This window comes from Artemia sp. Qi Xiang Cuo, chromosome 4 (assembly GCF_049724085.1).
Source record: "Artemia sp. Qi Xiang Cuo chromosome 4, ASM4972408v1, whole genome shotgun sequence".
Lineage (NCBI taxonomy): Eukaryota > Metazoa > Arthropoda > Branchiopoda > Anostraca > Artemiidae > Artemia > Artemia sp. Qi Xiang Cuo.
This window is the reverse complement of record NC_142797.1, coordinates 51,139,829-51,167,278: the sequence shown is the minus strand read 5'-3', so window position 1 is coordinate 51,167,278 and position 27,450 is coordinate 51,139,829. Positions and strand designations below refer to the sequence as shown.

At 37.2% G+C, this 27,450-nt stretch overlaps 2 protein-coding genes across 2 annotated transcripts in view; both read left to right on the top strand.

The window, feature by feature from the left end:
* The window catches only part of RpL21 (ribosomal protein L21), a 226,683-nt gene that overhangs the window by 13,392 nt on the left and 185,841 nt on the right, over positions 1-27,450 (top strand). The gene's annotated exons all lie outside the window — the stretch shown is intronic.
* The window catches only part of LOC148953213 (uncharacterized), a 156,905-nt gene that overhangs the window by 95,467 nt on the left and 33,988 nt on the right, over positions 1-27,450 (top strand). The window contains exon 3 of the mRNA XM_089087903.1: positions 26,375-26,588. Coding sequence (XP_088944029.1) covers positions 26,375-26,588 — 214 coding nt within the window. The remainder of the gene's footprint in view (positions 1-26,374; positions 26,589-27,450) is intronic.

Sequence of the window (27,450 nt, the reverse complement as noted above, 5' to 3'; positions counted from 1 at the left end):
AACAGAATATTTTTTATCTTAGATATTAACAAAGGAAAAATTGCATAAATTGTTTCCACAGCGCATTTCTATCTGACGCTGTTTCAGCAGCACAATATAGGCTAATAGAATATAGGCTAAGGGCTTAGAAACATAATTTCAACCTGTAAGAATATTTCAGCGAGTTGCTGTGTGAGTGTGAGTGCTTGCGTGTGTGTCTGCGCATGTGTGTTGTGTGTGTGTGTGTGTGTGTATGTATGAGTGTGTGCGCATGTGGGAATGTGTGTGTGTGTGTGCGAATGTGTGTGAATGTGTGTACGTGTGTGTGTGTGTGTCCGCGTGTGTGTGTCCGTGTGCGTGTATGAGTGTGTGTGTGTGTGTAAGTGTGAGTGTGTGTGTGAGTGTGTGCGCATGTGTGCGTGTGCTATTAACAAAATTTGTAATTTATTATGCATTGTTTTGTAAATAATGCTATAAGCAAAAAATTTTAATTTATTATGCATTCCTTTGATAAATAATGCTATAAGCAAAAAAAAAGAAAAGTGTGTTATAATTGTGATAAAACTTTCGTCAAAGAAAAAAAAACTTAATCCATTCATTTTCTAGTTTCAGGGGGAAGCTGTGAAAACTTCTGCCTTCCCTGGTCCGGGATTTCAAAGTATCATGGGCAATTGTCCCCTCTCGCCGGATGATGATGTTTGTGAAGGTACGTTATTTGATATCCCCCTGGATTTTCAATTTACAGCTGAAGAAATGGACAGTCTTATGCAAATTGTTGGGCCTAATTTTTCCGGGGACACTTTTAACGATAACTTTACTATTAGTGAATTGGATCCTGTACAAATAGGTGCAGGACATGAAAATAGTGCTATGTCCTTGGAACTACGTGAATTTTATTTGTTAGAGTCTACTCTAGATCCCTAGCAAACATACAAGGTAGATTTTAATCCCCCCAAGGCAAATGCGACTGTCGGTGACATTATTTTAACAGGCCCTGTGAACTTTCTCCATAGCTACATCGACAGAATTCGAAAAAATTGAGATTCAGATTCAGAAATGGGAGGGTCAAGGGGGGGTTAAAGCATCGGTAAATCAAAAAGTTTATTTAAAAAAGCGAACATCTGGGGATATTTTTTATTTTCATTTTTCAACTGGCAACCAGACTTTTTACCCAGGTCTAAATGAATTTGAAGACAACTTTTTCAACTGGGTAAATAAACTAATATCAACTTTGGACACGTTTAATTTGAGGGGAATTGGGTCCACAATTTTATACATTGAACACATGGATCTGAATCTCAGTAGATTTAAAAAAAACTTTATTTTAAGAGGGGTGGGGGGTAACAAAATAAAATGCCACCCAGATTTGTATGCTACAGGAGGGGTTCAGGGTTTCAGATTTGACACAGGGCTGCAATGCTTTAAATATACATTTTTAGCAGGAGCCTATAAAACATTAAACGAAGATTCAACAATGAAAAATCTTGACGGACTTGCACGTAACGGTGGAAAAAATTTCCCTAAAGTAAATTTTGATTGTTTAGAGGGGAAGTATCCGGTGTGCTTGAAAGAAATAAGCATATTCGAGAAATCAAATGAAAATCTGGGGGTGGGGGTGGTTGTTCTGCGGTATGACACTGAATTTGTAGATGGGGAAAAAAAACCAAATAAAAAAGAGGTTTTGTATTAAGTTAGGACACCGATGGTGGAAAATGTTAAAGATTGGGTATGGGTTTTTTACGAGCCTCCCAAAGATGTAAATTCTTATGGTAATTTTTTTACCGTTACAGCAATAAGTCGACTCCTATCTCAAGGCGTTCAGAAAGGGGAACGTCTCTATTGCCCCATGTGCCTTTCCCCATTTAGATCTGAGCGAACATTCTCAGATCACATGAGCAATTGCAAAATTAATGGGAATCAAATAATTGAAATGCCGGCAGAAGGCAAAGATATTTTACAATTTAAAAATTTCCAAAATTCCCTGCTACAAGTTGATAAAATATCTTAAGATTGTGAAACAAGACAGGTTGAGGTATCAGACCCATCAAGGCCAAATATAGTCAAGGAACACAAACTAGTTGCGTGTTCCTCTTCACACGCCCGTCGCGATTCCAACAATAAAATGCAATTGGAAGAGTTTTTTTTTGCTATGGATGAGGAGGGCAGCATGGAAAAGTTATTGATATCCTTAATAAAAACAGCAAACGGTGCAATTTCACGATTGCGTCACATCAACTACCCAATGAAATTGTCAGATAAAGAGCAACTGGCGTTAGAAAAGGGGACGATTTGCTGGGTCTGTAGGGATGTTCTTGCCCCAAAAGACGCGGTGCAGGATCACAACCACCTTATTGACCCCAATTCAACGGGAAAAAGTAACTTTCGGGGGTGGGCTCACAATTCATGTAATTTAAAAATTAAACAGCAACTTTTTCTTCCGGTTTTTATATATAACTCTAACTACGATCTGAAGTATGTGCTACCAGCATTGGTGCATCTTCAAAGAAATGGAACAGTGGATGATGATGCATGGGTAATAGACAGATTTTCCTACAAAATCATACCAAAATCAGCGGAAAAGTTGCTTGTTTTGGGAATTTATGTGGAAATTTCTTGAAGCCGACGTTGAGTGCACGAATAAAATTTGCTTTTTAGATTCATACAGTTTTTCCCCAAATCATTGAGTGAATTAATTCAAGTGCAGAAAAACGATGACGGCTGCAATGCTTTCCCCCTTCTCAAGCAAGAATTTCCAAATGATTTATATGATTTGTTGACGGTCAAGGGCATATATCCTTATGACTATTATTGTTCCATGTCGAGATTCGCCGAGGAAACTATTCCTTCAATTGAATCGTTTTACGACAGTCTACACGATCGTAGGTGCACCCCCGATGAATACAGTTGTGCTAAATTAGTGTTGGCAAAGGGAGGTTGTAAAATCTTCTTTGACTACTGCAAGCTGTATTTATCGAGTGATGTGTTAACCTTGATACAAATTATGTGTAAAAATACGGACAAAATCTGTGGGTACTTTCATCTTGATTTGGGCTATTATTTTTCATCTCCTCATCTGGTGCTGGAACTTATTCTAAAAACTAACGGGGGAGAATTTTGGCTAATCACAGATATTGATCTGCATCTGTTCATAAAAAGGTCAATGAGGGGGGGTTTTGTTTTTCACGGGGATCGTATCTTGGAAACTGATCCAACAGGAGAGAAGACGGGGACAAAATCGGATGCAGTTTTCCTTGATATGAATTCTCTCTACCCCTCGGCCATGTCCCATTATGCGCTACCTTGCAGTGGCTATAAATGCCTCAATTACCCTCAAACACCCCATTTCCCCAAGATTGACGACGACAGTGTTGAGGAGAATGGACTGGCTGGATGGTTTTTTTAAATTGATGGAGATATACCGGTTGAACCTCACGATTCAGTAAAGGATTTTGTTTTCCCGTGCATCAATAGACCTGTGACTAAGGACTCCTTGAGTCCTCGCAATAGGTATTTAGTCGAGGAGGATGGATTGCATTGGTCAACTTCAAAACAAAAACTTATTGCTGACCTTCTGCCAAAAAAAACATAGTTGTACATCATGTAGCTTTAAAATGGATGTGCAACAACGGTTTCAATGTCACAAAGGTTCACAGAGCACTCCAGTTTAGTCAAAAACCCTATTTGAAAATGTTTGTTGACACCTTTGTCAGCAAACTTTCTGAAGCACAGACGGAGGCTGAAAAAAAAATTTACAAACCCATTTTGAATTCAGTTTGCAGCAAAATATGTATGAGTGTTTGCAATAATAATCGCCGATACTTTATGATAGACCCCAAAAACTATGCTGAAATTAATACCGATCCGAACTTCACTTCCTTTAAAATCATTAGCCCAGACATAATACTTTTGAATAGGAAATAAAGACGCATTGTTTTGAATAAAAATAGTGCTGCAGGCAGTGCTATCTTGGAGATCTCTAAAAAGCTCATGTTGGAATTCTACTACAATGTGGCTAGGGTACAGTGGCCGGAAAAGGGGCAAGTAGAGGTCTGCTATGGGGACACTGTTCTCTACTGTTAAAAGTATAAACCCCAAATCTAATTGATGATTTGGCGCACGGTGAAATTATCAGTTCACGGATGGACTACACCAATTAGGGTGGTCTTTACCCAGAGCTAGTGAAACGTTGGGCACAAAATCAGCTTTTATTTTTTAAATCTGAAACGGGAAGCGACATGATTTCCCGTGGTATGTTTGTAAGTCCGAAGGTGTACTTTATACAGACATATGACGAGGAAATCAAGAAACATTGTAAAGGAGTACCCAAATACTATGAGGATAAGAATTTCAACATGAACATTTATATGAATTGTATTGTTGAAAATACATTTCCACGAGCAAAATTGCTGGCAATTAGTTCTCTCAACTACATAAACTTTACTGTAAATGTAGAAAAAATTGCCATGAGTACCATCTCCGACAAGGTCTATGTTTGTCAAGACGGTGTGACTACCCTCCCCCTTGGTCACTATTTAACTTCAGACCGGGCCGAATGTGTTACCCATAGGGAAAGTCTTGGTTTAAATAAAGTCCTGTAAATTATTTCCTAAGACCTTTGGGGGGGAGCTCACGGCCTTTGGGGGGGGGGGGGGGGTTTCGCGGCCCGGGGGCCTCCAGCGGGGGGCTCACCGCCACTATCAAAGTTATCTTTTTTTTTTACTTAGAGCAGATTTTTTTTTGTAAATGTTTCATTAAAAAAAAAGTGATATTTTTTTTTCAAGTCCTTTAATCTAATGTTGTATTTTTTCTCTATAAATAAACAAAAAAAAGTGTATTTTTTCATGTTTAATGTGCTTTTTTTTCAATGTATTGTTACTTTTTTCTATGCATATAATAAAAGAAAATATGATTCTTTATTCGTCTTCTTCTTCTTCTTCTTCTTGAACAAAGTAGTAGTAGTAGGGAAATTATTTAGTCATTAGACAATCATGGTCTACAGTTAGTTGTCCAGGTGAACTGTTGAGGGGAACATGTATCAATTTAAAACACCATTCAGATCGTCCCTGTGTGCACTGTCAGTGTCGGGCAAAACAAAACTCTTAACTAAAATAATTAAGAATTGCGATAAAATGTTTGTGGAAAAACCGAAAAAAATATACTATTGTTACAGTATTTGGCAGGAGTCCTACGATAAAATAAAAGCTATTGCTGCCACCACCACCTTGGGATTGGTGCAGATACAATTCATACAGAGACTTGATGTTTTCAACATTATTGAGCCAAACTCTTGGCTGATCATTGACGATCTGTCTGAATCTATTGAACAATGGTCCCAGCAAATTCTGCAATTGTTCACTGTTCGCTCTCATCATGAACAGATTTACGTTACTCTGGTTCTACACAATCTCTTTCATCAAAGCAAATGTATGCGAGCACTTGCTTTGAACTGCACCTACTATATCATCTACAGAGTTGTTCGTAATTCTAGCTCGCTAATAACCCTCAATAAACAGATCTATCCAGGTGCCCCTAAATTTCTGCTCTCAGCATACAATCAGGCAACTAATAAACCCCACGGTTATATCCTATTGGATCTTAATCAAAATGCACCCGAGGATCTGCGTGTAGTCACAGATATTTTCGACAATGATATTACAGTATACCTCCTTGTGAATACTAAAAAGACCTATTAGTCGCTATCATGACACTGAAGAAACTACATGAAAATAGACATTTGTTTTCAGTTCTAAGCACTTCAAAACCTCCGCTTAGGAAAGCCATACTCAAACACGGTGTTGACAATGACTTTCATTAATCTAATTTATTATAGCCGTTTAAAATGGATCTAGGTCAATGCTCCACTGTCAGAATATGTTACGCGGCGAGAGAAGAAACAATGTATCATGTTACGAACATTGACCACTAACAACAAAGGGAGTAAATCTATCAAGAAGAGTCTACACCAAGTGGGCAGTAGCGGTTTCGCACTTGTACTTCCGATAATTGCAGGACTTGTAAACAGTTTTCTCTATTGAGAATGGCAAAACCCTATAAATTGACTCCAATAGAACTCGCTCTCTCACCCGTGGAACGCTTTGAGGACAATCTGAGTAAATTCCTTGACAATGAAAATAATGGGGATGATAAAAAACTGCTTTTACTTCAAGATGCACTTCGCCGAGTGGACAAACACAAGTCCTATCAATTGAAGCCCACTACTGCTGGTGATCACAAAAAATAATCATCTTCTCAAGATTCTGCTGGAACACAATTAAATAAGTAGTATTTTTATAAATTTTTATTTAAATTTGTAATTAAAAGCCCCAAAAATTTGCTGGAAAAAATAACACGACTCTTAGCCTATCTCTTGGAAAGTGGTCAAGATCATATTCAAGTTGAGAGCAATGGGGAAGGGATTATAATTCAGGGCAAGAGCTATAATCTACTTGTCTGTGATAGCAAGAGCCTGTGAAATATGAGTCCCAAAACTGTCACTCTCTGTGCAACACACAAGCTTTTCATTCAAACCGGAAAAATACAGTACGTTTGGAAAAAGGTTGTTTCTGAATGATAAAGAACTGTTTTTCAAAACAATTAAAACTTGTAAACATAGCTGTGGAGGAGAGATTTTATTTACATAATAGAAAAAAGCGTGCTTTGCCGTTTCTATCGAGTATACGCATCATATTTTAAGCTTTGTGTTGTTGGAGGGGTGGGGGGCTAAGTCCCCCTGAAATTTGAATTTACTAGTAAAACGTTTTTTTTTTGGAAATAAAGAATGAAAGTGTACTCACATTGAAAATAGAAATATCCATTGTTTTCAAAGTTAATAATATGTAGTGTACTATAATCAATGTGTTAAAGCATAATGAAGATTAAATTCCAAAGCATGAACATTTTATACGAGGTTTCAATGACGAATTGTTAAGCAATTCTTTATGATTGGCTGCCTAAAAAACAGGTGTTAGCTCGAAAAAAAACCCCAGTCAGGTTGAAAAAAACTTGGAGTTGAAACAAATTTGTGTGGGGAATCCCCCATTCATACTGCTATCTTTTTTGCAATATTTAGGAACAGGCGGGGAATCTCTAAAAAACCAAACCTGACTATACCCATCAAACCAGACTATACCCATCAAACCAGACTATACCCACCAAACCAGATTATACCCACCAAACCAGATCCATAGGTACATGCACTGGAAAGGTGCCATGGAATAGATTATACCCACCAAACCAGATCCATAGGTACATGCACTGGAAAGGTGCCATGGAATGTAAAGTGGGACAAATAACACAGGATGGAACATAATCTACCCAAAATATAACCCCTTACTCTTCTCACGCTTGTTAGATTATTTGATTTGACTTTTGCTCATTTTTGGTTTAATGGAGTTATTTATTTTTCTTTGATAAGCTTATTTGGTAGAAAAGGTATTTTTAATTAATTTCTGTTTGTTTTATATTGACATAGTCTTTTCAGGGAAAACGAAAATAATACTTTAAATCTTTTAACAAAATACACCCTTTTAGAAGTCTGGACACGAATAGTATTGTTTAATTTAATTTTACACCTCCTCCAGTTGGCCTGAAATAGAAAACTCGATACCATTCGCAAAAAAATGTGTTTACTTTCTTACCCCGAAAGTTTGAACATAATACCCTCAGTCGTTTTTGGGATACTGCTGGGATGCTTTATTGGGAATTAGAATTAACACAGTGCATTTTGATTTAATCTTAAAGCAACATTAAGTTTTTAAACAAAATGGGCAAGTGGGAAGGTGGGAGTGTGAGGGGTGTTAGTTGCTCTCCAATCACTTCGGCTATTAAAGGCACTTCGACTATTAAAAAGGAGGGCATTAGCCCTTTCTATTTTCAATCGTATGAGCCCTTTTTGAAGCTCGTACGACAACTCTTTCGACACGAAGTGCCCTGGATTAAAGAAAAAAATAATACATTATAGCCACATCGATCTTAACTATAAAAATGTCAAGCCTTCCAATCACATTCGACTAATAAAAAGGGAACTAGCCCTTTCAATTTCCAGTCAAATGAGCCCTTTTTGATTTTCAACGACAACGCTTTCTATAAACACCGTATATGCCCCCAGGGCAGAAATTATAACCCTTGCCCTGAGGGCTGTGAGGGGGTTGTCATCCTCAAAGACTTAATTTCCAGAACTTTCAGCTACGTTAAACAAAGTGGCTATCTCAAAATTTTAATTGGATGTGTTTTGGGGAAATGGTGGGCGTGGGAGGGGTATTAGTTGTTCTTCAATCACTTACGACTATTAAAAAGGGCACTAGCCCTTTCAATTTCCAATCGAATGAGCCCCTTTTCTAGTTTCTATGATAACGCTTTCGATAAAAACCTTATACGCCCCAAGAGCATAACTTACAACCCTGGTCCTGAGGGCTGTGATGGGGTTGTCATCCTCAAAGACATAATTTCCGGATCTTTCAACTACTTTGACAAAATGGCTCTCAAAATTTTGATTGGATGTGTTTTGTGAAAAGGTGGGTGTGAGAGGGGGGTTAGTTCCTCTCCAATCACTTTCGACCATTAAAAAGGGCACTAGCCGTTTCAATTTCCAATCGAATGATTTCTTTTTGAAGTTTCTACGACAAAGTTTCTTATTAAAAAAAACTTATATGCCCCCAGGGTTATAATCCTTGCCCTGAGGGCTGTGCGGAGGTGTCATTCTCAAAAACATAATTTCCAGACTTTTTAAGTACGTCAAACAAAATGGCTATCTCAAAATTTTGATTAGATATGTTTGCGGAAAGTGTGGGCGTGGAAGGGGCTTTAGATGCCTTCCAATCGCTTTCGACTATTAAAAAGGGCACAAGCCACTCCAATTTCCAATCGAATGAGTCCTTTTCAAAGTTTCTACGACCACTCCTTCGATACGAAGTGCCCTGGTAAGGAAAAAGAAGAAAACAAAAAAATAATATTACATTGTGCCAACATCGTTCTTTCCTTCGACACGAAGTGCCCTGGGCTAAACAAAAAAAATACATTATACCAACACCGATCTTTACTATAAAAACGTCAAGCTTTCCAATCACATTCGACTATTAAAAAGGGCTCTAGCCCTTTCAATTAACAATCGAATGAGCTCTTTTTGAGTTTCTACGACAACGCTTTCTTTAAGCACCTTATATGCCACCAGGGCATAAATCACAACCCTTGCCCTGAGGGCTTTGAGGGGGTTGTCATCCTCAAAAGACTTAATTTCCATAAATTTCAACTACGTTAAACAAAACGGCTATCTTAAAATTTTAATTAGATGGGTTTGGGGAAATGGTGGGCGTGAGAGCCCTTTCAATTTCCACTCGAATGAACCCTTTTTGAAGTTTCTACGACAACGCTTTCTATAAAAGCCTTATATGCCCCATAGCATAACTTATAATCCTTGCCCTGAGGACTGTGAGGGGGTTGTCATCCTCAAAGACATAATTTCCAGACCTCTCAACTACGTTGAACAAAATGGCTATCTCAAAATTTTGATTGGATGTGTTTGGAAATATGGTGGGCGTGAGAGGGGGGAGTTAGTTGCCCTCCAACCACTTTCGACTATAAAAAAGGGCACTGGCCGTTTAAATTTCTAATCAAATTATTCCTTTTTCAAGTTTCTACGACAATGCTTTCTATTAAAAAAAAACTATATGCCCCCAGGTTTACATCCCTTGCCCTGATGGCTGTGGGGGGGGGGGGGGTGTCATCCACTAAACATAATTTCTAGACTTTTTAACTACGTCGAACAAAATGGCTATCTCAAAATTTTGATTAGATGTGTTCGGGGAAATGGTGGGTGTGAAAGGGGTGTTAGATTTCCTCCAATCACTTTCAACTATTAAAAAGGGCTCAAGACCTTCTAATTTCCAATCAAATGAGCCCTTTTTGAAGTTTCTACAACATCACTATCTATAAAAACCTTAACTTGCAACCCTTTCCCCGAGGGCTCTGAGGGGACTATCATCCTCTTAATTTCTAAAACTTTTAACTACATTGAAAAAATGGCTGTCTAAACATTTTGATTGGATCTGTTTGGGGAAAATTTCTGCGTGAGATGGGGGTTAGTTGCTCTCAAATCCCTTTTGACTATTAAAAAGAGCACTAGCCCTTTGAATTTCCAATCGAATGAGCCCTTTTTCAAGTTTCTACGACAAAGCTTTGTACGACAAAACTTACAACCCTTGCCCCGAGGGCTCTGAGGGGGCTATCATCCTCAAAGACTTAATTTCTAAAACTTTGAACTACATTGAAAAAATGGCTGTCTAAACATTTTGATTGGATCTGTTTGGGGAAAATTTCTGCGTTTCTAACAACGATTTCTACTAAGCTTCAAACTTTTGCTTTTCTTTTTCAAGGTTTTCAAGGTCTGTTGCAATACCTTGTTAAAAAATATACAAATATTTTAAGGCTTTTGAATTGTTGTAATTCCTTGTAAAAATGTCGAATCACGATTTGTACTAATTCAAAATTTTCTTTTTTTGGCCTTCCTACTGACATTATATAACTGGTTGCGTTCAAACCTGCAAGTTTAATCACCTAGCGAGTGGATTTTATCAGAGAAAAAAACACTAATTTTAAAATTTCAGGCGTTTTTCTAATTTTAATTAAAACATTAAAATTATTGCTCAGGCACCGTAAATATTTTTGCAGTTTACATAATAACTTTGGCGATTCTGAACTGAACTTAAAAAAATTTTCAACTTAGAAACTTCAAAAAGAGCTCATTTGATTGGAAATTGAAAGGGCTAGTACCATTTTTAATAGTCGAAAGTGAATGGAGAGCAACTAACCCCCCTCTCACGTCCACCATTTACCCAAACACATTCAATCAACGTTTAGAGATATAAATTTTGTTCAACGTAATTGAAAGTTCTGGATATTATGTATTTGAGGATGAAAAACCCAGTCGAGCCCCCAAGGAAAAGGTTGTAAGTTATGCCCTGGGGGCATTTATGATTTTTATAGATAGCAGTGTTGTAGAAACTTCAAAAGGGGCTCATTTTTTTGGAAATTTAGAGGGCTAGCGGCCTTTTTAATAGTCGAAAGTGATTAGAGGGCAACTAATCCCTCTCTCACGCCCACCATTTACCCAAACACACCCAATCAAAGTTTTCAGATAGCCATTTTGTTCAACCTAGTTGAAAAATCTGGAAATTAGGTCTTTGAGGATGACACTACCCCCCAAAGCCCTAAGTGCTAAGGTTGCAAGTTGTGCCCTGGGGAAATATAAGGTTTTTATTGAAATCTTTGTTGTAGAAACTTGAAAAAGGGCTCATTCGATTGGAAGTTCAAAGGGCTAGTGAACTTTTTAATTGTCCAAAGTGATTGGAGGAAAACTAACCCCCCTCTAACACCCATCTTTTCCCCAAATATATCCAATCAAAATTTTGAGATAGCCATTTTGTTCAACGTTGTTGAAAGTTCTGGAAATTAGGTCTTTAAGGATAACAATCCCCACAGCTATCAGGGCAAGGGTTGTAAGTTATGCCCTGGGGGCATATAGGGTTTTTGTAGAAAACGTTGTCGTAAAAAACTTGAAAAAGGGCTATTTAGATTGGAAATTCAAAGGGCTAGTGCCCTTTTCAATAGTCAAAAGTGATTTGAGGGCAACTAACCCCCTTCTCTCGCCCGCCTTGCCCCAAACACATCCAATCAAACTTTTCAGATAGCCATTTTGTTCAACGCAGTTGAAACTTCCGGGAATTATGTCTTTTAGCATGACATTCCCCCGACAGTCTTCAGGGAAAGGGTTATAGTTTATACCCTGTGGAAAATAAGGTTTTTGTTGAAAGCTTTGTCGTAGAAACTTGAAAAAGGGCTCATTCGAATGAAAGCTTTGTTCTAGAAACTTGAAAAAGGGCACATTTTTTAGATAGTCATTTTATTCAACGTATTTGAAAGTGTTGGAAATTAGGTCTTTGAGGATGACACCCCCCCCCCCCCTACAGCCCTTAGGGCAAGGGTTATAAGTTTTGCCCAGGGGGAAAATAAGGTTCGTATGGAAAGCGTTGTCGTAGAAACTTCACAAAGGGCTCATTCAATTGGAAATTGAAATGGCTAGTACCTTTCTAATAGTTGAAAATGATTGTAGGGCAACTAACCCCCTCTCACGCTCACCATTTCCCCAAACACATTAAATCAAAATTTTGAGATAGCCATTTTTTATCATAAATGAAAATTAAGCAAATTATGTATTTGAGGATGACAACCCCCCACACCCGTCAGGACAAGGGTTGTAAGCTATGCCCTGGGGGCATATAAGGTTTTTATAGAAATTTTTGTCCTAGAAACCTAGAGGCTCAAAAGATTAGAAATTGAAAGGGCTACTACCCTTTTTAATAGTCGAAAGTAAATGGAGAGCAACTAACCCCCTTTCACGCCCACCATTTCCCCAAACACATTCAATCAAAGTTTAGAGATAGCCATTTTGTTCAACGTAGTTGAAAGATCTGGATATTATATATTTGAGGATCACAGTTATGCCCTGGGGGCATATAAGGTTTTTTATAGATAGCGGTGTTGTAAAAACTTCAAAAGGGGCTTTTTCGATTTGCAATTGAGAGAACTAGTGATCTTTTTAATAGTAGAAAGTGATTGAAGGGTAACTAGCCCCCCTCTCACGCCCACCGTTTCCCCAAACACATTCAAACAACCTTCTGAGATAGCCATTTCGTTGAACGTAGTTGAAAGCTCTGAAAATTAGGTTTTAGAGAATGACAACCCTCCCCCAAGATCCCTAAGGGCAAGGGTTGTACTTTATGCCCTGGGGGCATATAAGGTTTATATAGAAATTTTTTGCCTAGAAACTTCAAAATGGGGCTCATTTGATTGGAAATTGAAAGAGTTAGTACCCTTTTTAATAGTCGAAAGTGAATGGAAAGCAAATAACCCCCCTCTCACGCCCACCATTTCCCCAAACACATTCAAATTCAAGTTATGCCTTGGGGGCATTTAAGGTTTTTATAGATAGCAGTGTTGTAGAAACTTCAAAAGTGGCTCATTCAATTGGAAATTTAGAGGACTAGTGCCCTTTTTAACAGTGGAAAGTGATTAGAGGGTAACTAACCCCCCCCCCCTCGCATGCCCACCATTTACCCAAACACACCCAATCAAAGTTTTCAGATAGCCATTTTGTTCAACCTAGTTGAAAAATCTGGAAATTAGGTCTTTGAGGATGACACTAACCCCAGAGCCCTCAGGGCTAAGCTTGCAAGTTATGCCCTGGGGAAATATAAGGTTTTTATTGAAAGCTTTGTCGTAGAAACTTGACAAAGCGCTCATTCGATTGGAAGTTCAAATGGATAGTGAAGTTTTTAATAGTCGAAAGTTATTGGAGGTAAAGTAACCCCCCTCTTACATTCACCTTTTCCCCAAACTCATCCAATCAAAATTTTACATAGCCATTTTGTTCAACGTTGTTGAAAGTCCTGGAAATTAGGTCTTTGAGGATAAAACCCCCCACAGCCCTCAGGGCAAGAGTTGTAAGCTATGCCCTGGGGGCATATAAGGTTTTTGTAGAAAGTGTTGTCGTAGAAACTTCAAAAAGGGCTCATTCGACTGGAAATTGAAATAGTTAGTGCCCTTTTTAATAGTCGAAAGTGATTGGACGGCAATTAACACCACTTCCATGCCTACCATTTCCCCAAACACATTCAATCAAAATTTGGAGATCGCCATTTTGTTCAACGCAGTTGAAAGCTCGGGGAATTATGTCTTTGAGCAGGACATTCCCCCCACAGTCTTCAGGGCAAGGGTTATAATTTATACCCTGTGGACAAATAAGGTTTTTATGGAAAGCTTTGTCGTAGAAACTTGAAAAAGGGCTCATTCAAATGAAAGTTTTGTCGTAGAAACTTGAAAAAGGGCACATCCTATCAAAATTTTTAGATAGTCATTTTGTTCAACTTATTTGAAAGTGTTGGAAATTAGGCCTTTGAAGATGACCCCCCCCCCCCCCACACAGCCCTTGGGGCAAGGGTTGTAAGTTGTGCCCTGGGGGCATATAAGGTTTTTATGGAAAGTATTGTCGTAGAAACTTCACAAAAGGCTCATTCGATTGGAAATTTAAATGGCCAGTGCTTTTTTAATAGTTGAAAATGATTGTAGGGCAACTAACCCCCTCTCATGCTCACCATTTCCCCAAATACATAAAATCAAAATTTTGAGATAGTCATTTTTTCAACGTAGTTGAAAGATCTGGATATTATTTATTTGAGGATAACAAACCCCCCAGAGCCCCCAGGAAAAAGGTTGTAAGTTATGCCCTGGGGGCATATAAGGTTTTTATAGATTGCGGTGTTGTAGAAACTTCAAAAGGAGCTCATTCATTTGGAAATTGAGAGAGCTAGTGCCCTTTGTAATAGTAGAAAGTGATTGGAGGGTAACTAACCCCCCTCTCACGCCCACCATTTCCCAAACACATCCAAACAACATTCTGAGATAGCCATTTTGTTGAACGTAGTTGATAGCTCTGGAAATTAGATCTTAGAGGATGACAACCCTCATAGCCCTTAGGGCCAGGGTTGTCATTTATGCCCTGGGGGCATATAAGGTTTTTATTGAAAGCTTTGTCCTAGAAACTTCAAAAATTGAAAGGGCTAGTACCCTTTTTAATAGTCGAAAGTGAACAGAGAGCAACTAACCCCCCTCTCACAACCACCATTTCCAAAAACACATTCAATCAACATTTAGAGATAGCCATTTTGTTCAACGTTGTTGAAAGTTCTGGATGATATGTATTTGAGGATGACAAACCCAGAGCCTCCAGAGAAAATTTTGTAAGTTATGCCCTGGGGGCATTTAGGGTTTTTATAGATAGCGTTGTTGTACAAACTTCTAAAGGGGCTCATTCAATTGGAAATTTAGAGGGCTAGTGCCCTTTTTAATAGTCGAAAGTGATTGGAGGGTAACTAACCCCCCTCTCACGACCACCATTTTCCCAAACGCGCCCAACCAAAGTTTTCAGATAGTCATTTTATTCAATGTAGTTTAAAGTTCAGGAAATTAGGTCTTTGAGTTATGCCCTGGGGGCATTTAGGGTTTTTATAGATAGCGTTGTTGTACAAACTTCAAAAGGGGCTCATTCAATTGGAAATTTACTGGGCTAGTGCCCTTTTTAATAGTCGAAAGTGGTTGGAGGGTAACTAACCCCCCTCTCACTCCACCATTTCCCCAAACGCGCCCAACCAAAGTTTTCAGATAGTCATTTTATTCAATGTAGTTGAAAGTTCTAGATATTAGGTCCTTGAGGATGCCACTAACCCCAGAGCCATCAGGGCTAAGGTTGCAGGTTATGCCCTGGGGACATGTAAGGTTTTACTTTAAAGCTTTGTCGTAGAAACTTGAAAAAGCCCTCATTCGATTGGAAGTTCAAAGGGCTAGTGAACTTTCTAATAGTCGAAAGTGATTGGACTGAAACCAACCCCTGTCTCACGCCCACCTTTTCCCCAAACACATCCAATCAAAATTTTTAGATAGCCATTTTGTTCAACGTAGTTGAAAGTTCTGGAAATTAGATCATTGAGGATGACAACCCCCCTCATAGCCCTCAGGTCAAGGGTTTTAAGTTATGTTCTGGGAGCATATAAGGTTTTTATAGAAAGCGTTGTCGTAGAAACTTCAAAAAGAGCTCATTCGATTGGAAATTGAAATAGCTAGTGCCCTTTTTAGTAGTCGAAAGGGATTGGACGGCAATTGACACCCCTTCCAAGCCAACCATTTTCCCAAATACATTCAATCAAAATTTTGGTCAACGCAGTTAAAAGTTTTGGGAATTATGTCTTTGAGCAGGACATTCCCCCCACAGTCTTTAGGGCAAGGGTTATAATTTATACCTTGTGGACAAATAAGGTTTTTATTGAAAGCTTTGTCGTAGAAACTTCAAAAAGGGCTTGAAGAAACTTGAAAAAGGGCACATCCAATCAAAATTTTTAGATAGCCATTTTGTTCAACGTAGTTGAAAGTGTTAGAAATTAGGTCTTTGAGGATGACCCCCCCCCACAGCCCTCAGGGCAAGGGCTATTAGTTATGCCCTGGGGTTATACAAGGTTTTTATAGAAAGTGTTGTCATAGAAACTTCACAAATGGCTCATTCGATTGGAAATTGAAATGGCTAGTGCTCTTTTTAATAGTTGCACATGATTGTAGAGCAACTAACCCCCTCCCACGGTCACCATTTCCACAAATACATAAAATCAAAATTTTTAGACAGCCATTTTTTTCATCATAGTTGAAAGTTAAGGAAATTATGTCTTTGAGGATGAAAACCCCTTCCCCCCCCCCACTCCCCTCAGCGCAAGAGTTGTAAGATATACCCTGGAGGCATATAAGGTCTTTATAAAAAGTGATGCTGTAGAAACTTCAAAAGGGACTCATTTGATTGGAAATTGAAAGGGCTAGTGCAATTTTTAATAGTCAAAAGTGATTGAAGGGCAACTAACCCCTTTTTCACGCCCACCCTTTCCCAAAACACATCCAATCAAAGTTTTGAGATAGGCATTTTGTTCAACGTAGTTGAGAGTTCTGGAAATTATATATTTGAGGATGACCAACCCCCCAGAGCCACCAGGACAAAGGTTGTAATTTACGCCCTGGGGGCATATAAGGTTCTTATAGATAGCGTCGTCGTAGAAACTTCAAAAGGAGTTCATTCAATTGAAAATTGAGAGAGCTAGTGTCCTTTTTAATAGTCGAAAGTGATTGGAGGGTAACTAACCCTCCCTATCACGCCCACCATTTCCCCAAACACATCCAAACAACATTTTGAGATAGCCATTTTGTTGAACGTAGTTGGAAGCTCTTGATATTAGGTCTTAGAGGATGACAACCCCCCCCCCCACTTCCCTCAGGGCTAAGGCTGTAATTTACGCCCTGGGGCATATATTTTTGTATAGAAAGCGTTGTCGTAAAAATTTCAAAAAGGGCGTATTCGACTGGAAATTTCAATTTCTCATGGACGGGATGGTTGTTTAACTTCAAAAGAGGCTCAGTCTTTCTCCCTGAAAAAGACCATGTCAATATAAAACGAACAGAAATTAATCAAAAAAACCTTATTGTAATAAATAAGTTTTTCAAAAAAAGTAAAGAACTCCATTAAACCAAAAATGAACAAAATAGAATGAAATAATTTACCAATCATATAACTACGACAAATCAGTATCAATAAATACTTGAGACCCAAAACAAACAAAAATTAAAATAAGTCAAACTCAAAAGAGCAGAAATTAATCTGAGTCGGTTAATACTTTAAGGAATAAATTTCAGCATATTTATATCAAACTGACAATGTATATTTTTTCAGTAAATTCATTTCAATTTTCTTCAGTAAAGTACAAACTATATTTTGGCTTTTAGAAAGCATAGGGTTCAGAACCCTACTCAGATTAATATATAACCCTACTAAGATTATTTAGATTAATCTAGCCATGATCTCAAATGGTAAGGGGTTTTATATGGTGACTTTTTAATTGGAGGTCCTTGTGTTGGTATTGTGTACGTAATCAGGTTAGTTAAACCATAATCAGCTTTGTGTCTTGCAGAAGTCCATTTATAATCCAATAGGATATTTCCCACCTGGATTTTAATATTCTCTGGTAAATGGTCTAAATTTAACTCCTTTAAAAATCAGTTTTTGCCATTCTGTAATTTTTTTCTGGTTGTGGTTTCGGCGAAATTTGCTCTTGACTTGAAAAATTTATGCTTAATTTTGGACTACCGAATGGTTTTATATCTGTATTTGAAACTTTTTCTGCCGATCTTAGGTTTATTTGGTTTAGCTTTCCCTTATCACTGCTTAGATTTGATAATTTTAAATATGCGATACCGTTCTCAATTTTAATTATTTGATTTTCCACGATAATTGTGGGATACTCCTCGAGAGTGAATCAACCTATTATGGCCTCATTTGTTTTTTTATTACCCTGATTTGTATTAGATGTCGCTAAGAATTGAGCAGTTTTTCCTCTGTCCATTATTATTTTTCCGGTCAATTTTAAATTATATTCGAGATTGTCACTATTCTTATCCGTTGTTACGCAAACTTGTCTATCAGTTTCATTTGGCTGGGTTATGATTATATCATCGATTAGGGGATCCCATAAGATCCCATATCTTCTTGTAGCGTCCAGTCCTAGAATACAAGGAAATGGTAGTTGTTTACATATTATCACTGTTACTGTTATTTCTTTATTTCCTGCACTAAATTTCAATGGACATTCAACCAAAATTGTCAGTTTGTGACCCGGTACTGATGTCAGGGTATTCTGGCATCTGCCTACGTGATTTGTTACACTAGGGGTAAACCTCTTGAAAACCACCTCTCGAACTAAGGATTTTGACGCGCCTGTATCAAGTAAACAGGGTAAATTTTGGAAACACTCAATTTAAAACAATGCACAATTGATTATTATTTATCTCCGTATCGCAACATTCTAAACTATATAGGAGTCTTTGAAAAGGTGCAGCTCTGTCGACCATTGCAGGCTGGGTCCTCCGTTAAGATGCCCACTATCATATGTCCAAAAGTTTTCGGGGTTTTCCCAATTTTCTTCAGTGTCGCTATTTTGACCTTGAGTGTTGTTTACCGTTTGATTTCTAGGCATAAAATCAGGAATATTATTTGATGCTTGCCAAGTATTATTTGTTCCCTGCCTTCTTAAATTTCTGCCCCCTCCCTTGTGCTCTGAACTGTTGTCGTCTTTTGGTTGTTGGGCCTTCCTTATGCATTCTATGCTAACAATCTGCCGCATAATGATTCGGTTTGCCACAATAATAGCAATCGAATCTTTTTCAGTATTGATTCAGTCTTTGAACAGTTAAGAAGATCTATCTACTCTTTTAAAAAGGATTAATCCCAGTTTTGAACCAGCTGTCGGTAAAGGATTTTATTCTGATTTAATTAGACGCTGAATTCTTTCAGTAGTTACGAAATAGTGAGAACGCTTTTATGTCTTATAAACTACTTAAATATTTTAAATTGAATTGACTGGAGTTTTCTGTCCAATGCATTAATTGAACTTTTGGCTTTCTTAAATTGAGTTAATTTCATAAGATATCCAAGTGCGGTATGCCAGTTTGGCAATAATAAGGATTATTATTCATCAGCATTCATTCCGCAAACATCTAAATACACAGGCAGTGAAATAACTTGAAAAACCCCAGTTCCTATTGACAAGAATTGTCATGTTAAGTGGAAATCTTACCTTATAAGACTTATCTTTCTGATTATTATAACAATATTTTCGGATTAATTATGACTTCTGTTAATTTATCTGAAACTCTACAAGAAATTAATCCAAAATTTAACGGAATAGAAATAGTTTCGTCGCAGGTTCAAGAACATAGAAACGACCTATGTGCTATTTCGTCGCGAATTGGTTCGACAGTAGAGAAGTTCTCGGAGGATATGTTACAATTGAAGAAAGATTACCTAAGTTTGCAAGCTGAAATGTCGGCTACTAACGTAAAATTGCAAAGACTAGAAAATGAGTCTAAAAAGTGTAATTTGGTCCTGTATAATTTCGATGCTACAAACAAAGGTTCTTCGTTACGAGAAGATGTAATGAAAGTACTCAACTTACATGGGCCAAATTTAGGGCTGAAATGATGGACATTAGAGACATTTTTCGGCTAAACGCTAAACAAGGCACGCGACCGGTGTTATTTAAGTTTACAAGCGGTTACATTCGTGATACTAAATTGCGTTCAAGTGTGCACCTGCAAAGGGCGGGTCTTGGTGTTAGTCCCGATTAAACAGAGCGTGAACTGTCTATCCGTAACCGCCTAAAGCCTTTTCTTGAACGGGCTAGAGGAGGAAGTAGAGAAGCAAGACTAAGAGGGACAAACTTATATATTGGTCAACAGTGTTTTACGTATATCTTTGGTAAGCAGTCTGTAGTTGAGGTTACGAATGCCCCTAATATAGAGTCATCAGTGAGTACCATGACCTATTTTAAGGAAAATTTTGGACAAAAGTTTCACCGTGAACCTGGGTCTTCTATCAGTGCCGCAAAAAAAGTTTAGTAAAGAGTTTGGTTTTTGAAAATAATTAAATAAAAAAAACAAGTTTTTTAAACTGAAAGTAAGGAGCGACATTAAAACTTAAAACGAACAGAAATTTTTCCGTATATGAAAGGGACTGTCCCCTCCTCAACGTCTCGCTCTTTACGCTAAAGTTTTTTATTGTTTAGAAAAATAGAGTTGTGAGAAAGTCAAACTTTAGCGTAAAGAGCGAGACGTTGAGGAGGGGACAGCCCCCTTCATATACGGAATAATTTCTGTTCGTTTTAAGTTTTAATGTCGCTCCTTACTTTCAGTTTAAAAAACTTGTTTTTTTATTTAATTTTTGAACGTTTTTGAATTAATGCAGGTTTTGATTTTGGCTCACCGTACATGAATAATTAAAACAAATTTTGCATATTATATTTGGTTAAATGGCTTTCTCGAAACTTGTTTAATTTTATTTACGAACGTTTTTATTAGTAATAAATATACGTAACTTAGAATTAACTTACGTAACGAACTTCTATATTCATAAAATTTTAACATGTATATTAGGGGGTTCGCCCCCTAGTCAATACCCTGCTCTTTAAACTATAGTTCAAATTTTTTTTCCAGTTCTTTAAAAATGACCTCTTAATCACAATCAGTTGATCAGTTAAAAAACTTGTTTTTTTTTATTTAATTCCTGATCTTTTTCTTTAATAATGCTGGGAAATCCGGCGCCCCCTTCATAGCAATGTCCCTTCCCCCAGGAACACTTCCTTCATGGAAAGATCCTTCCATATCGCCCCCGACCCGCTCCGTCCCCCCCCAACCAGAAAAAATCTCCTCGGAAAAAATCTGTATACTTCCCAATAACCAATACTATATGTTAACATTGAGTAAAGTTCATAACTTTCAGCCCTCCCCTGGGGACTTTGGGGGATCAAGTCATTCTAAAAGACATTTTTATCATATTTTCGACCATGCTGAACAAAATGGCTATCTCAAAATTTTGATCGGGTGACTTTGGGAAAAAAATGAGTGTGGGAGGGGGCGTAGTCGCCTTCCATTTTTTTGGGTCACTTAAAAAGGGCACCAGAACTTTTAATTTCCGTTCCAATGAGCCATCTCACGATATTCTAGGGCCGCTTGGTCGATACGATCACCCCTGGGAAAAAAAATAAAACAAACAAACAAAAAAATAAACACGCATCCGTGATCTTTCTTCTGGCAAAAAATGGAAAATTCCACATTTTTGTAGATAGGAGCCTGAAACCTCTACAGTACGGTTCTCTGATACGCTGAATATGATGGTGTGATTTTCATCAAGGTTCTATAGCTTTTAGGGGTTCTTTCCCCATTTTTTCGAAAATCAGCCAAATTTTCTCAGGCACGTAACTTTTGATGGGTAAGCTTAAACTTAAATGAAACTTATATATTTGAAATCAGAATTAAAATCTGATTCTTTTGATGTATCTATTGGTATCAAAATCCCGTTTTTTAGAGTTTCGGTTACCATTGAGCCGGGTCGCTCCTTACTTACAGTTCGTTACCACGAACTGTTTGATCGGTTTAACCTGGAAGAACCTTGCAATTCAAGATCGCGTTCTGGATCTTCATCCTCAATTCAATCTTTCTTTAGTGTAGTGGAGGAGCTTAGTAGTGATAAGGAAATAAATGAGGTGAACAGTGAAACTCTGGTTATTAAAAAAGGCTCCACATCAGCTTTTGTCGGGCCTGTGGGGGCTCCCAGATGTAACAGCCAACAAATTATTAGCCCAGATAACCACCTAAGACAGAAGAGCAAGTCGGTTAGAGCTGACGACCCTTAAAACATGGAGCCTAGGCGGCTATTTAACCCGTCACAACCCATTGGCTCAGATAGTGGATAGGATAAGCAGGGCCATGGCGCAAATTACGAGTGTCATTTAGCGCATTGGAATGTTCAGGGTATTTCGTATCTTAAAGTAGAGTTTTTTTCTTAAATGTCGTGATTTTTCAGCTGTATCATTAGTAGAAATGTGGCTGGAAAAAGAGGAGGGAATAGAAGGTTTTTCTTATTTTGGATCACAAAGAAAGCGATCGCAGAATGGTAGAACTTATGGAGGAGTGGCATTATTGATAACGAAAAGATGGCAAAATGTATCTCGGTTGAAAAGTGTTCCATGTAATCTAGTATGGGTGCGAGTATCTTTAGGTAGTAACTCGTTTATCTTTTGTTCAGTGTATTTACTGCTGGAAACTAGCACTTTTAGTGATGAAGATACTTTTAGTGATTTACTAAAGATACTTTAGATACTTTAGCACTTTTAGTGATAGCACTTTTAGTGATGGCATAACGGAGATTTTGGTTGGTACCTTATTACGCCCATTGTAAGGGGTATAATTACGATCCTAAGGTGAGTACAATATTCCAACGGTATTCCAAGGTATTTCTAACATAAAACGGACAGAGGTTACCCCGGCAAACGGTTTAGCGTCTGCTCAGTCCCAAAAATCTTATATTATATAATATGAATCAACCACATCAAAACCCACCAATTTACGTACGTAGCCCCGAAAGTGGTTAGCAGCAATTTCCTTTTAAAACCTCACATAAAGGATGTTTTCCCTTATCTTAGTAAACAGTGGTATTTCCAAACTTTGCATCCTGTATTTTTTTGGATTATAAATATTTTATTTCATTTTAAATTATTTCTCCTTAATTGGACAGGCTACCATAATATCAAGGGGTCAATAAAAATATTTCAACCTCGCCAACCCTAAATGACATTAGATACAATCCTATGAGCCGTCTGTATGGTCATAACTATTATGAAAATAGAAACTAGAATAAACAGGGAAATAATAAGAAATGTCACATTGCAAGACATAATTTTGTATCAATGTAGTTGTGCCGGCAATATTATAAATAAAAACACGGTGCTCTCTGTTGCAGAAGTTAGGGTGCAAACTAAAAGTGATACCTGCAGCAAGCATAAACGAAAGAAAATCTATAGATAGTGAAGATATTACATACATTAAATTTATGCTAGAATCACCCGTAATATTTGTCTGACTCGAATGCTTATGGATTGTATACAGTAATTGATTAAGAAGGAATAGAGCCACTAGGATACTATTAGATGTGCCAGAAATGAGATCTTTAGCTCTGCATTTGACATCAATGAAAAATGACTTAAAATACATTTGACATCTCTAGACAAATACTCTCTAAGAAAACATTATAAATTATTTGATACAAATAAGGCAAAATTAACCATGGCCATCGTTTGACAATTCAGTCGTTTCATCTTGTATCCTAGGATATCCAGAAGCCTGTCATTATTGTAATCTAAGAAATGACTTGCCTTGACTTATCCATGTGAGCGGTGATAGAATAAAAATTTTGCATATGACAAAGAAAAGACTGCAGATGAACAAAAACTGTAGACCTGGAAAATTCCTAGGAAAAGCATAAACAGAAAAATCATGTCCTTCGAGAAATTTATGCATTTACTGTAAGTAAACATATTCTTGATTTCAACCTTCAAAAAATCTTGTGGCTTACATAGGTCATCAATGATATCATGAAGTTATCGAATTTAACAAACGGAAAGGGGAAAAAACACTACACTTCAGTCAAACAGTTCGTTGTAACGAACTGTAAGTAAGGAGCGATGCGGCTCAATAGTAATCAAAACTGTAAGAAACAAGGTCTTGATAATACCAGATGCATCAAAAGAATCGAATTTTGATGCTTATTTAAAATAAATAGAATTCATGAAGTTTAATGTTACCCATCAAAACATACGAGCCTGAGAAAATTTGCAGAATTTTTGAAAAAATGAGGAAACATCCCTAAAATTAAGTGATCAAAATGAAAATAACACCATTAGATTAAGCACATCAGAAAACCCTACTGTAGAGGTTTCAAGCTCCTATACACAAAAATGTGAAATTTTGAACTTTTTGCCAAAAGCAAAATCACTGCTGCGTGTTTATATGTTGTTTTTTTTTTCCAGGGGTGATCGCATTGAACCAGTGACCCTAAAAGATCGGAAGAGGACTCATTTGATCGGAAATCAAAAGTTCTAGTGCCTTTTTTGAGTGACCAAAATATTGGAGGGCAGCTAGCCCCCTCCCACCTCAATTTTACATAGAAATGTCCGATCAAAATTTTAAGATAGCCATTTTTTTCAGCATGGTAAAAAAAATCTGATAACTATGTCTTTGAGGATGACTTGACCCCCACAGCCCCCGGGAGCAGGGCTGCAAGTTATGACATATGAAGCTAAGAGAGGAAAGGAAATAATTTAAGAAAAATAAAATCAAAAACGGATGAGAAAACGAGAATTTTGTCAGCCAGTGGCAAAACATGAAGACGAAGAACAAGCAAATATTTCGACAAGGACCTCTGCATAGTCATCCTCAGTGCTAAGCAAAAAAAAAAAAAAAAAAAAAAAAAAAATCTTATCTTTTGGAGTTTCGCATCTTGTTCGCATCTCTGTTCGCATCTTGTTGAGTAAACTCCCAAAAGGTTAGGCTTTTGTTGTTTTTTCTTTTTTTTTTAGCACTGAGGACGACTTGGCGGAAGTCCTTGTCTAAATATTTGACTGTTCTTCGTTTTCATGTTTTGTCACTGGCTGACAAAATCCTCGTTTTCTCACCCTTTTTTTATTTTATTTTTCTTATATTATTTCCTTTCCTCTCTTAGCTTCATATGTTATATATAGCCAGAGTGGTCTTAGAATGTATTTAATGCAAGTTATGAACTTTGCCCATTGCTTACATACAGCATTGGCTATGCGGAAGTATAAAGATGTTTTCAGGGGGGATTTTCCGGCAGGGGTGCTTACATGGGAGGATCTTTCTATGGACTAGTTTTCATGGGGGAAGAGAATTTTCCATGGGGGGGAGCTGCATTTGCCGGCACTTATTAAAAAACTATAAGAAATTAAATAAAAAACGAAGTTTTTCAACTGAAAGTAAGGAGCAACATTAAAATTCCAAACGAACCGAAATTATTGCGTATATGAAGAGGGTTGTCCCCTCTTCAGTACCCCACTCTTTACGCTAAAGTATTTTTTTGAATTTTTAAAAAAGCTTACGGTCATTATGTATTAGGAGTCATTCTTAAATAATTGGAACAAAAAGTCAAACTTCAGAGTAAAGAGTGAGGTACTGATGAGGGGGAAACCCCACTCATATACGTAATAATTTATGTTCGTTTAAAGTTTTTTTTGCTCCTTACTTTCTGTTGAAAAAATGTGTGTGTTATTTTTATTATTATTTAATATACTCAAGAGGCCATTAACAAGCAAACCAGTTTTCAAAATTAACAAATTTCTGTTTTTGGACTCGTTTGCCCGTATATCAAACAATAGGCCCTATAAAAACAAAAAATAAATTAAAAAACATTCGATACGATACAGAATCGACGGTTGTTCTGAACCAAAAGATTAGATGGAAGTATAAAAGGCTGCAGTAATTGTTAATTTTAGCAGTCTCGTCGGAACCAAACACCCTCTTCCATTTTTCTAAGATGCAGTCCCCTTTTTTGAAAAAAAGTAGTAACGAGAACATCCAAGTAAATACCTATCTATGGCCATCTTTCTCGGGAAAAATTGGAAATGTTTTAGTTTTTTAGGTAGAGGACTAAAGTTTATTATCTAGGGTTTTCAGGTAAGGTAAATTTGATATTGCACAATTCCTTTAGGGATAACATGCCTTTTGAGGGGTATTTTCCTTCTTATTCTAAAATTATACAAATTTGGAATCAGAAAGACTTTGACTTTTGACTTTATTCAATATAAACACACAAATAAAACACAACTCCAAGGACTGATCAATGATCCCTAGGGCCTAAATGTATTCCCTGGAGAACTCGAATATTCATACAAAGAATAATTAAAATGATTTGATGTAAATAATACACCAGAATTCAATATTTTTGGTTTCGGTTACTCTTGACGGAGGTCACTCTTTGCTTATCTTTCATCGCCGCAAACTATTTTAAAATCCCAAGAAGTAATAATAATTATTGTTTAATTTTGATACTCAATGTAAAAGCAGAAATTTCTTTCTAAAACTGAGAATCAGGCCTGCTGAAACTTTTCACTGGAACATAAATTTAAGAAAGAATTTCATATTTTATAAAGATGTCCCATTTCATTTGGTATTGTTCAAACATTTGTCTCTATACACTGTGGCCCTCAAGAAGGGGAGAGGAGAGTAAGCCCCTTTGCTCTCCCTGGTGGTCGTTTTTATGCTGGTCTTAAACTTACAGACTAGCATTCCTCCAAATTAAGTTATCCTATCGGCTGGTAAGTATATATTTGTTATAATTCCATTTGCCCCTGGCTCAATTATTGAGATAATTCAATTTGTATCAGAAAATTACCAAAGAGTTTCTTTGCAGACGGATCTCCTGAAAGTTGAGGAGAAACTTGAGAGATATGCAATCAAGACAGCTTATTCTGAGGCTTTTGCTGCAATTAAGAGTAACTTTCTTTGGAGAGAATTTAAAAGCAAGCATGAGCCTCTGTGGACTTGGCTTCCTATGATAATAGTTAATGATGAAGTTTTTCTTAAGAGGACTCTCAAGCTGCTCGCCAAAGACACGTTAGAGTTCGGTAGGTTTCTTGTATTACTCTTTTTAGAAGGAAATGAAGCACCATTATTTTCATATATAATTAGCTGCTGTCAATAATGTAATACTGGTGTTAATAATGTATTGTTGTAAATACTGGTGAATATGATGAATAATGTGGTTTGAAGACACCAGAGTTTATTCACTTGGAAGCTAACTGCCAAATTGATCCAAGATTTTAATGTAAACCTATAATTCATTTCCTAAGACAACGGGATATAAAAATTGCAATACTAAATATAAAAGTGTATAGAAAAATGTAAAACTGTCACAAAGGCATTGTGAATCGGTGAAACCATGTGAAAATGGTGACATTGGACATATGAAGCTACTCCAAACTTGAAAAACATAAATGCTTTAAACAACATTTACGATTTCTAAAACTATTACAAATCACAATTTTACTGGTAATCCAGCAATATAGCATATCAAGATTATGGCTCTCACTAAAACGCGCGATTGGAACCGGTGTTTTTTGGGATATACAATCGGAATAGCAAATTGCTATTTCCGGTACCCTGCTGCTATTTCCAGTGAAAAGTTTGCTACTTGTCTCTGTACAAAAAAGACCCAGCAACTGAAACGTTGAATTAAGCCCTTTGCGCCAGCAATGGTTCTGAAGCATCTATATCCCTCTTTTTAGGGAAGCCAATTACGTCATAGTATCTCTCTCTGTATAAGGTAAAGATACTATAGATGCTTTCTAGCAAATATAAATATCTAGTTCTTATGCCTTTGTTTAAGGGGAGGGTGGGGACTTACGAGGCACCTCCCCGCGAAAAAAAATATTACGTACGTATCAGGGGGAGGGGTTGGAGGTGACGTATGAATAAAAATATTCTACC